This window comes from Dipodomys ordii, unplaced genomic scaffold (genome assembly GCF_000151885.1).
Source record: "Dipodomys ordii isolate 6190 unplaced genomic scaffold, Dord_2.0 Scaffold92, whole genome shotgun sequence".
NCBI lineage: Eukaryota > Metazoa > Chordata > Mammalia > Rodentia > Heteromyidae > Dipodomys > Dipodomys ordii.
Genome location: NW_012267308.1, coordinates 3577355 through 3588826, shown reverse-complemented (window position 1 = coordinate 3588826; position 11472 = coordinate 3577355). Strand labels below are relative to the sequence as shown.

The window sequence follows — 11472 nt, the reverse complement described above, 5'->3', positions numbered from 1 at the left end:
ACACAACTAACAAAAAACAAAACAAAACAAAAAAAGCCAGGCACTGTAATCCTAGCTACTCAGGAGGCTGAGATCTGAGGATCATGGTTCAAAGCCAGCCCAGGCAAGAAAGTCTATGAGACTCTTTCCTACAGAAAACCAGAAGTGGCACTGTGGCTCAAGTGGTAGAGCACTCACCTTGAGCTGAAGAGCTGAGGCCCAGAGCCCAGGCTGAGTTCAAGACCCAGGACCCCCCCCCCTCCAAAAAAAAAGAGATATCCTTGCTCTGTTCCCAGAGACCCTTAATCCTTTTGGAAAGCAGGCAAGGTCAGAGGGAGAAGGCTTCTTTTCTTCTTTTTATTTTTTTTTAATTTTTTTTTTTTTGGTCGGTCATGGGGCCTGAACTCTGGGCCTGGGCGCTGTCCCTCAGCTCTTCAGCTCAAGGCTAGCGCTCTACTACTTGAGCCACAGCACCACTTCTGGTTTTCTGGTGGTTTATTGGACATAAAAGTCTCATGGACTTTCCTGCCCTGGCTGGCTTTGAATGGTGATCCTCAGATCTCAGCCTCCTGAGTAGCTAGGATAACAGGAGTGAGCCACTGGTACCTGGCCACAGGTTCTTATAGGGAGGTTTGCAGGCATCCTCAGCCTTGGCTACCCATTGGGGTTGCCAGGGGAACTTTGGGCAGTCAGGTGGCACCCCAGGTCAATAAAATCAGAAAGCTCTTTCCGTGATTCTAACTCATAGCCAAGTTTACAGGCGGAACCACAGAAGTTGAATGCCCTTGACATGTGTGCAAGAAATGCCTGGGAATCTTAGCAAAACACAGATATTAATTCTGTGGTCCGGTGTGAGGGACTGAGGCTCTGCATTTCTAACAAGCTCTGGGATCTGTGGCCATGTCAGGTAACTGAATGGCAACTTGGCAGAAAGTGGCTGAGACACAGGCCCAGATTATGGCTCTTGCGCCCTCTCGTGGTCAGAACTTTCCCAGCGGTGCCTGGTCAAAATCCTCTGGAAAAAAAATACCCTCTATGCCAGGCGTTGGTAGCTCACACCTGTAATCCCAGCTACTCAGAAGGCTGAGATCTGTGAATTGTGGTTCATAGCCAGCCGAGGCAGAAAAATTCACGAGACTCTTATCTCCAGTGAACCAGCAAAAGCCAGAAGTGGGGTTGTGGCTCAAGTAATAGAACACCAGCCTTGAGTGAAAAAGTTCAGGCAGAGCTGGGCACCTGCAATCTTAGCTACTCAAGACAAGGTTCAAAGCCAGACGGTTCAAAGCCAGTCTGGACTTTGGACTCTGACTGTTATCTCCAATTAGCCACCAGAAAACAATAAGTAGTGCTGTGCCTCAAAGTGGTAGAGTACCAGCTGTGAGCAAAAGAACTCAGAGACAATGCCTAGGCCCTAAAGTCAAACCCCAAGAGTGACAACACACACACACACACACACACACACACACACACACACACACACACACACAAGCTAAGCTAAACTAAGCTAAGCTAAGTTCAAGCCCCAGGAGAGGCACAAGAAACAAACAAACAGGGCTGGGATGTAGCTCAGTGGCAAAGCGCTTGCCTAGCAAGTGCAACGTCCTGGGTTCAATCCCCAGTACCAAAAAAGAAAAAGACAAAAAAAAATAGTTTAAGCTGGGATCCAGTGGCTCACGCCTGTAATTCTAGCTACTCAGGAGGCTGAGATCTGAGGATCACAGTTCAAAGTCAGCCTGGGCAGGAAAGTCCATGTGAGACTCTTATCTCCAATAAACCACTAGAAAACCGGAAGTGGCACTGTGGCTCAAGCGATAGAGTGTTCTCCTTGAGCTGAAGAGCTGAGGGACAGTGCCAGGCCCAGAGTTCAAGTCCCATGACCAACAACAACAAAAAAAGTTTTTTTAAAAAGTGAGAAACAAAACCCCCCCAAAAGATACAGTTTGTGGAGTCCCCTAGAGTCCAGTCAGCTGACACCTTAACTTTGGTTTGTTTGTTTTCTGGTGGTTAATTGGAGATAAGAGTCTCACAGACTTTCTTGCCTGGGCTGGCTTTGAACCACGATCCTGAGATCTCAGCCTCCTGAGTTGCTAGGATTACAGGTGTGAGCAACCGGTGACTGGCTTAACTTTGGGTTTTTAATAAGTCAAGCAGAGCTGGATACTGGTGGCTCACAACTGTAGTCCTAGCTACTCAGGAGGCTGAGCTCTGAGGATCATGTTTTAAAACCAGCCCTGGCAGGAAAGACCCTGGGAGACATATCTTTAATAAGCACTCAGAAACCTGAAGTAGTACTGTAGTTCAAGTGGTAGAGCACTAGCCTTGAGCACAAAGAAGCTGAGGGACAGCTAGCTCCCAGGCCCTGAGTTCAAGCCCCAAAACTGACAATAACAACAACAACAAACTCACGCAGAGCCCATCCAAACCTCACTACCTCTTGACTCCTAAGATAATAAATGGATGTTTGTGTTTTGGTTGGCCATGGGACTTGAACTTGGGACCTAGGCAGTATCTCTGAGCTCTTTTGTTCAAGGCTAGTGCTCTACCACTTTGAGCTACAACATCACTTCTGGTTTGGGGAAGTTAGTTGGAGATAAGAGACTCACAGACTCTCCTGCCTGGGTTGGCTTCAAACCAGGATCTTTAGATCTCAGCCTCCAGAGTAGCTAGAATGACAGGTGTGAGCCACCAGTGCCCATTGTGGATGTTTGTTTGTGTGTTGTGTGTTGGTCCTGGGGCTTGAACTTGAACTCAGGGCCTTCAGCTATTGCTTGTTTTTATTTTTATTCAAGACTGGTGCTCTGCCCGGTGCTGGTGGCTCACGCCTGTAATCCTGGCTACTCAGGAGGCTGAGATCTGAGGATCGAGGTTCAAAGCCAGCCCAGACAGGAAAGTCCGTGAGACTCTTATCTCCAATAAACCACTAGAAAACCAGAAGTGGCACTGTGGCTCAAGTGGCACTGTGGCTCAAGAGCTGAGAGACAGCGCGCCCAAGCCCAGAGTTCAAGCCCCACGACTGACCCCCCCCAAAAAAAAGACTGGTGCTCTACCACTTGAGCCACTGCTCCACTTCCAGCTTTTCTCTGGTTCATTGGAGTTAAGAGTTTCACAGACTTTGCTGCCCAAGTTGGCTTCAGACTGCAATCCTTAGATCTCAGTCTCTTGAGTGGTTAGGATGACAGGCTATATTCCTGTATTTTTTTTGGGGGGGGTTGGTAGTGGAGCCTGAACTCTGGCCTGGGCGCTGTCCCTCAGCTCTTCAGCTCAAGGCTAGTGCTCTGCCACTTGAGCCACAGCGCCACAACGTCACTTCGTCTTTTTTCTTTTTACTTATGTGGTGCTGAGGAATCGAACCCAGGGCCTCATGCATGCAAGGCAAGCACTCTACCACTGAGCCACCTTCCCAGCCCTAGTTTTTATTTTTTTTAAAGAGTGCATTTCCTTTTTTTTTGGTCCGGTCTTGGGGCTTGAACTCTGTCCCTCAGCTCTTCAGCTCAAGGCTAGCACTCTACCACTTGAGCCACAGCGCTACTTCCAGCTTTTTTCTGCTTATGTGGTGCTAAGGAATCGAACCCAGGGCCTCAGGCATTCAAGGCAAGCGCTCTACCACTGAGCCACCTTCCCAGCCCCTTCAAATCAAATATTAACCGCAGTTTCCAATGTGAATGTAAGTGACAGGTAAAGGGACCACCAATGCCCATCAGGGCAAGAAAAGGAAAAGATGGACAGGGTCTTTCCATAACAGGTCCTCCAGAGCCTGGGAGCTGCTCCTTTAAGAGAAATGTCAGGGGCGCGGCTTGAGCGACGAAGAGGGCGGGACAATATTCTAAGAGGCGGGGCCTGAGCCACGCTAGGAACTAGCCCGGTGGAATAACTGCGGCTGCGCACAGCGTGGCGGCTGACTGCGAGGGGGCGGGACCGTAACTGCCGCCGTCCAATCGGGGTCCGCGCCGCGGGGGCGCTGAGGCTCGAACCCTCCGCCGCGCCTTTACACCGGGGATCCGGGCGTTGCTGAGGCGGCTTGGGTCTGGGCTTGCACATTTTGCACGCCTCGGGACCGCAGGCCAGCGGTGGAGACGTGGCGGGTGGTGGTGGGGGGACCCGAAGTTGGGGTCCCACCTCTGCGGAGGGGCGGTGCTCCGCCCGGTCGGTGGCCGAGCCCGCCGGATCTTCCCGGCCTGGGCCCGATGGATCCTCCCGGCCTGGGCCCGGTGTCGGCGGCGCGGGCGGCGCTCTGCGCTCGCGCCCCGGGGAACGGACGGAGTCAGGTACTGCAGGGTCACCCTCGTGGCCCGTCTGCGGCCCACCCTCTAGCGGGGGTCCCGGGGAGCCTCAGGCACAGTTTTGCATTGTAAACTCCGAAGGAGGAGGGAGAGAAAGGGGTTTTCCAAACCCAGAAATGCGGGGCGGTGGGGACCCCCCCCCACCCGAGTCAGCTGGGATCAGGAAGAGCCCGTGGACGGCGGGCTGAGGAGCTGGCCTGGTTTTGTTTTGTTGTTGTTGTGCATTTGTTGGTGCTGTGGGTGGGCCTTGAACTCGGGGCCTGGACGCTGGGCTAGCGCTCTACCGCTGCTTGGGTCACAGCTGGCACTTCCGGTGTTTTCGGTGGATCCTTAGAGGTTAAGAGTCTCATGGACTTTTCCTGCCCTGGACATGGCTTCCAACTTTGATCCTCAGATCGCAGCTTCCTGAGTAGTTAGGATTACGGCCATGCCACCCGTGCCCAGTTGATGAGGGCGCTGGGAGCCATGGAAGGTTAGGTTTTTGTGTTGGACTGGTCCTGGGGCTTGAATTCAGGGCCTAGGTGCCATCCCTGAGCTTTTTTTTTTTTTTTTTTCTCAAGGCTAGTTAGTGCTCTGACAGTTGAGCCACAGCACCCCTTGTGGCATTTTCTGAGTGGCTTTTTTAAGAGATAAGAGTCCCAGGGACTTTCCTGCCCTGTCTAGCTTTAAACCACATCCTCCGATCTCAGCCTCCTGAATAGCTAGGATGACAGGCCTGAGCCACCGGCGTCCTGCTACTTGCCTATTTCTTGTTGCTGGGGACTCACATAGAGGTCCCCTGGAACATGAGGAAAGAACAGGGCTTGGTGTCTTCTTGGGGACCTGGGAGAAGACTGAGGGAAGGGGGGAGGGTCCCTTGGACAGAGGCTCATCAGGAAATCTACTGTCCTCACCCAGCTGGGCCTTGTGAGCTTTGAGGACGTGATTCTGCACTTTTCACCAGAGGAATGGGAGCTGCTTGATGAAGCCCAGAAGCTCCTGTACTGTGACGTGATGTTGGAGAATTTTGCACTCCTAGCTTCCCTGGGTAAGCCTGGCACGCCCACCCCGCTGTTCCCTGAGCTCATGGCTGCCTGTCCCTCTGTTGGCCCAAAGGACATCTCTGGCCCTTTGCATAGCCATTATATTCCTTCTGCCTGGCTTTTTCCCTAGTTTGGGTCTAGGTCTCAGGGTGGCACTGTGCACTGTGCTTTCTCTCCCTGCCCAGCCTCCTGCTTGTGGCCCCAAATACTACATTCTGTCTTTGGGGGACCATCCCAATCCCTAATTCTCCCGCCTGTGCCCTGATAGTGTTTCCCATTCCATTCCTTTTTGCTTGCTGACACGTTCTGTGCTGGACATTCTAGAACCTGCTGTGGTTTCTCCCTGCTGTGACGGTTGGGACTCTCCTGTCACGCCCTCTACTCCTGGATCTTCCTTTTTATCCTTTTCTTTTTTGGGGGGGGGAAGTGCCAATCCTGGGGCTTAAATTCTGGGTTAGGCACTGTCCCTGAGCTCCTTTTCACTCAAGGCTAACACTCTACCACTTGAGCCACAGTGCCACTTCCAGTTTTCTGGTGGTTAATTGGAGACAGAGTCTCATGAACTTTCCTGTCTGCGCTGGCTTTGAACCATAGTCCTAGGATTTACAGGCATGAGCAACCAATGTTCAGCCTTGATTTTTTTTTTTTCTCGTCTAGTGCTTTTACCACTTGAGCCATAGCTCTACTTCTGGATTTTGTTTTGTTTTGTTTTGCCAGTCCTGGGGCTTGAACTCAGGGGCTGGGCACTGTCCCTGAGCCACTTTTGCACAAGGCTAGCACTCTACCACTTGAGCCACAGTGTCCCTTCCAGCTTTTTTTTTTTTTTTTTTCTTTGTGTATGTGGTACTGAGGAATTGAACCCAGGGCTTCGTGCATGCTAGGCAAGCACTCTACCACTGAGCCACATTCCCTGCCCTACTTCTGGCTTTTTGTTGGTTCATTGGAGATAAGAGTCTCATGGACTTTCCTGCCTTGGCTGGCTTTTTTTTTTTTTTTTGTCAGTCATGGGCCTTGAACTCTAGGCTTGGGCACTGTCCCTGCGCTCTTCAGCTCAAGCTAGCCCTCTATCACTTGAGTCACAGCACAACTTCCAGTTTTCTGGTGGTTAGTGGAGATAAGATGTTCCTTCGTGGGTTGGCTTTGAACCACAATCCTCCAGATCACAGCCTCCTGAGTAGGTGGAATGACAGGCGTGAGCCACCAGCACCTGGCTAGATCTTGGCTTTTGTAATACTGACTTTCCCTCTGGATATGTTGTGGGTTATCTCCCTAAACCTGGTGACCTGGAGACTGACGGGCTCCATCTTTCTCTCAGGACTTACGGCTTTCCGATCTCATGTAGTTGCTCGTTTGGAAATGGAGAACAAGCCATGGATCCCTGACAGAGGGGCAATGACTTCAGCCATGGCTAGAGGGGTTTGTGGTACTGGTAAGTAGGGGGGGTTGGGGTGGGAATGATGTCACCTAGTAGGGTTGGGAGTTGGTGACATCACAAAGTAGGGATGGGGAGGAAGTGATGTCACTAGGTTGGGTATAGAAGGAAATAACATCTTTAAGTGGAGTCTGGGAGGCGATGATGTCACTGATTGGAGGTTGATGAGTGACGTCACTCCTATATTCAGCATCTTCCCTAATTCATAATGGTTTGGGGCCACAGCTGAGGGCTGTCCCTCATTTTTTCCTTTCCTTCCCCATCCTTGAAAAACTATGTATGGGGCTGGGAAGGGCCTCAGTAGTAGAGTGCTTGCTTTGCATCCATGAAGCCCTGGGTTTGATTCCTCGGCATCACATAAGCAGAAAAAGCCAGAGGTGGCACTGTGGCTCAAGTGGTAGAGTGCTAGCCTGGAGCTGAACACCTGAGGGACAGCGCCCAGGCCCATATTTCAGGTCCCACAACCGACCAAAAAACAAAACAACTATGTATGGTTGTTTTTGTTTCTTTGTTCATTTTTGAGACAGACTCTTTCTTTCTTTTTTTTTTTTTGGTCCAGTCTTGAGCCTGAACTCTGGGCCTGGGCGCTGTCCCTCAGCTCTTCAGCTCCAGGCTAGTGATCTACCTCTTGAGCCATAGCGCTACTTCTGGCTTTTTGCTTATGTGGTGCTGAGGAATTGAACCCAGGGCCTCAAACATGCAAGGCAAGCGATCTACCACTGAGCCACCTTCCCAGCCCTTGACTCTTTTTTTTTTGTTGTTGGTCTTGGGGCCTGAACTCTGGGCCTGGGCACTGTCCCTCAGCTCTTCAGCTCAAGGCTAACACTCTACCACTTGAGCCATAGCGCCACTTCCCGCTCTTTTTTTTTTTTTTTCTGCTTATGTGGTGCTGAGGAATCCAACCCAGGGCCTCATGTGTATAAGTCAAATACTCTACCACTGAGCTACCTTCCCAGCCCCAAGAGACAGACTCTCTTTTTTTGGTCGGTCGTGGGGCTTGAACTCTGGGCCTGGGCGCTGTCCCTCAGCTCTTCAGCTCAAGGCGAGCGCTCTACCACTTGAGCTACAGCGCCACTTCCGGTTTTCTGGTGGTTTATTGGAGATAGGAGTCTCACGGTCTCTCCTGCCTGGGCTGGCTTTGAACCTCGATCCTCAGATCTCAGCCTCCTGAGTAGCTAGGATTACAGGCGTGAGCCACCAGCGCCCAGCCAGAGACAGATTCTTATAATGTATTCCAATCTGGTCTCAGACTTGTGACTCTTCTCTACCAAGTGCTGGGCTTACCGGCATGTGCTACCATGCCAAATTGGTGATAAGAATTGCATAGATTTTCATGCCCGGGCTGGCTTTGAACCCCAATTCCCTGACTTCTCAGCCTCTTGAGTAGCCAGGATTACAAGCATGAGCCACTGGTGCCCAACTTCTCCCAATTAGTTTTGCCATGGTGCCAGGCACATTAGTTCAGAGCAGGCCTGAGCCGTCTCCTAGATCATGAGGTCACATAGGCCTGCGTCATGGGGCTCTTGTCTTTCCGTTAACGTTTGTGTAAACTTCACCATCCTTCATCTGCTTGCAGATTTTTGCCAAGGCACGGAGGGTAGGCAGCATTTTTCTGGATACAGCGTTCCTGGAGAAGGAGCCTCACAGCAGAGGAGTCCCAAGATGGCTCTGTGTATCCGAAAAGCCTACCTGTGTGGCCTGACCCTGAAAGACACTTTCCACCTGGGCCATTACCAGGCCACACTTCCCAATCAGAAGCCGATGAAGGTTGGGGTGAATAACACAGGATTGGAGCTCCATGCATGCCCTCCCCTAGGGCAGGGTGCCCAGCCAAATCCAGCCACATGTGTGAGAGGGGAGGAGAGCAGGGCCTTCCTCATGAAGCCAGATACAGGTTCCCCATCAGAAAAGCCATTTGCACACAGGAAGATCAGAGGGGACTTCGTGGCGGATTTCATGGCTACCACAGGTTTTCTGGCACCTCAGATCACTCCCTGGGCCAAGGAGGGTCTAGCACGAGCTCCCGCCATACAGATGCATGACCAGATCAGTGAATTTGGGGACACTCTCAGTGACAAATCTACCCCCATTCAGGACATGAGAGTCCACACCCAAGAAAGGCCATGGGAGTGGATCAAGTCTGGACTATTCTTGCCCCCTGCCACCAGCAGTCTCCCATCCCAGAACATTGACGGTAGAGCGCCCCCTTCCGATGGCCGCCAGTACGGAAGCTCCTTCTCCCAGCCCTCCAGCCTCATTCATCTGGACATGGTTTCCAGCAGTGAAAACACTAGTGAATGGAGCACCTATGGGAAATCCTTCAGCTGGAACTCCAGCCTCACAAACCCTCAGAAAGTCCACAGCAGAGAAGCCCCTTCTGAGTGTCCCGATCGCGGGGAGTTCTTTAGCCATCTTGATCTCATTCCCCACCAGCAAGTTCCTAGCAGTGAGCAGCCGCCGCTGCCTTTTGCATGCGGGGAATGCGGGATGTTCTTCAGCCAGCGAGGTGCCCTCAGGAAACACCAGAAAATCCACACGGGGACCCGGACTTTCGGGTGCAGTGAGTGTGGCAAGGTGTTCACGCGGAGCTCGGATCTCATGAAACACCACCGCGTGCACACCGGAGAGCGGCCCTACGAGTGCAGCGAGTGTGGGAAATTCTTCAGCCAGACTTCCAGCCTCAACAGCCACCGGCGGCTTCACACCGGAGAAAAGCCCTTTCAGTGCAACGAGTGCGGCAAGTTCTTCAACCAGAGCTCCAGCCTGCACAACCACCGGAGGCTGCACAGTGAGGAGCGGCCGTACCGGTGCGGGGAGTGCGGGAAGACCTTCAGGCAGATGTCCAACCTCCGGCAACACCAGAAAATCCACAAGCCCGACAAGCCTTACCATTGCAAGGAGTGCGGCAAAGCCTTCAGCCAGCTGCCTACTATGATTCGCCATCAGAAAATCCACACCAGAGAAAGATTGGCAGGGGGGGCGCTGCCTTCTAGGTCAACACAAGCCCCACCTCCACCCCCACCGCCACCGCCACCCCCACCCCCACCCCCGGGGAGCTCTGAGACTGGCCTTGGTAAGGAAATGGCCAGCCAGATGTTGAACCTTGCTCTTCCAAGTATTCCCAGTGGGACAATGCCCAATGACTGTTAGAAATGTCGGGAGCTTTTGAGAACCTAAGATGCATTGTGTGTGTGTGTGTGTGTGTGTGTCCGTCTGTCTGTCTGTCTGTCTGTCTTTCTTTCTCCTGGGGCTTGAACTTGGGACCTGAGCGCTGTCCCTGAGCTTTTTCTTTTGCACAAGGCTAGCACTCTTTACCACTTGAGCCATAGTGCCACTTCTGGCTTTTTGGTGGTTTGTTGGAGATAAGAGTCTCATGGACTTCCCTGCCCTAGGCTTGCTTTGATCCATGAGCCTCAGATCTCAGCTTCTCCTGAGTAACTAGGATGATAGGTGTAAGCCACCAAGCACCTGGCTATAAGTTGCCTCTTCTGACCATTGTTGTTGTTTTTTGTTGATGTTGTTGGTGGTGGTGGTCTTGGGGCTTGAACTCTGGGCCTGGATCCTGTCTCTAAGCTCTTCAGCTCAAGGCTAGCACTCTACCACTTTGAGCCACAGCATCACTTCCAATTTTCTGGTGGTTCATTGGAGATAAGAGTCTCACAGACTTTTCTGCCTGGGCTGGCTTTGAACTGTGGTCCTCAGATCTCAGCCCCCTGAGTAGCTAGGATGACAGGTGTATACCACCAGTGCCCAGCAGGGGTTGTTGTTTTTTTTTTTTCCTGCCAGTTCTGGGGCTTGAACTCAGGGCTTGGGCACTATCCCTGAGCTGCTTTTGCTCAAGGCTAGTACTCTACCACTTGAGCCACAGCACCACTTCCAGCTTTTTCTGTGTGTGTGGTGCTGAGGAATGGAACCGAGGGCTTCATGCATGGTAGGCAAGCGCTCTACCACTAAGCCACATTCCCAGCTCAGTCACCATAGATTTTCTTAGAGTTTTGTCACTGCAGTTGACAGAAGCCATCTCAGCTGTGCCTGCTGACAGGCCTGGCAGTGTCGCCCCGTCCCTGGTATTTGGGAAAGGCAGACCTCTTTCCTGCCTTGTGAGCTCCTGAAGGAAATCGTGGATTGCTTGAGGCTATGCAGCTTCTCCCCTGTGGCTGGTTTATCTGTGGAAGTAACCCCGCTCTGACCGGAAACCTGACTGGGATCTGCTGGCAGATTGCAGAGAAGGTTTTCCCTCTTCCAAGCACATTATTGGGTTTTATCCACCTTCCAATCACCTGACTCCACTGCCTCTTTCATACAGCATGCCACGGAAAACAGACACCTCTTTTTTTTTTTTGGTTCCAGTCCTGGGGCTTAAATTCAAGGCCTTGGTGCTGTCCCTAGCATTCTTTTTCTCCTGGCTAGTGCTCTACTGCTTGAGCCACAGTGCTACTTCCAGCTTTTTTTTTTTTTTTTGAATGGTTTATTGTTTTGGTTGGTCGTGGGGCTTGAACTTGGCCTGGGCACTGTCCCTGAGTTCTTCCGCTCAAGGCTAGTGCTCTACCACTTGAGCTACATTTGTCACTTCCAGTTGTCTGAGTGGTTTCTTGAAGATAAGAGTCTTAAGGACTTTTCCTGCCCAGGCTGGCCTCAAACCACGATTCTCAGATCTCAGTCTCCTAAGCAGTTAGGATTACAGATGTGAGCCAACAGCACCTGGTGATAATTTCCTCCTTTCTTTCCTTTTTCCCTCCCTCCCTCCCTCCCTCCCCCC

General features: G+C 51.8%; 1 protein-coding gene across 1 annotated transcript; it reads left to right on the top strand.

Moving 5' to 3' along the window:
- The first annotated feature begins 4163 nt into the window (after positions 1-4163).
- Znf792 (zinc finger protein 792) lies at positions 4164-9863 on the top strand. The gene is made up of 5 exons (XM_013026167.1): positions 4164-4244; positions 5157-5286; positions 6597-6710; positions 8290-9706; positions 9839-9863. The coding sequence occupies exons 1-5, from the start codon at positions 4164-4166 to the stop codon at positions 9861-9863; spliced, it is 1767 nt and encodes a 588-aa protein (XP_012881621.1).
- The last annotated feature ends 1609 nt before the right edge of the window (positions 9864-11472 follow it).

Excerpts from the sequence above, each read along its gene's own strand:
- Znf792 (XM_013026167.1), top strand. The coding sequence starts at position 4,164 with ATGGATCCTCCCGGCCTGGGCCCGGTGTCGGCGGCGCGGGCGGCGCTC. Across the intron at positions 4,245-5,156 it reads CGGGGAACGGACGGAGTCAG|CTGGGCCTTGTGAGCTTTGA; the intron begins GTACTGCAGGGT and ends GTCCTCACCCAG. Across the intron at positions 5,287-6,596 it reads TGCACTCCTAGCTTCCCTGG|GACTTACGGCTTTCCGATCT; the intron begins GTAAGCCTGGCA and ends TCTTTCTCTCAG.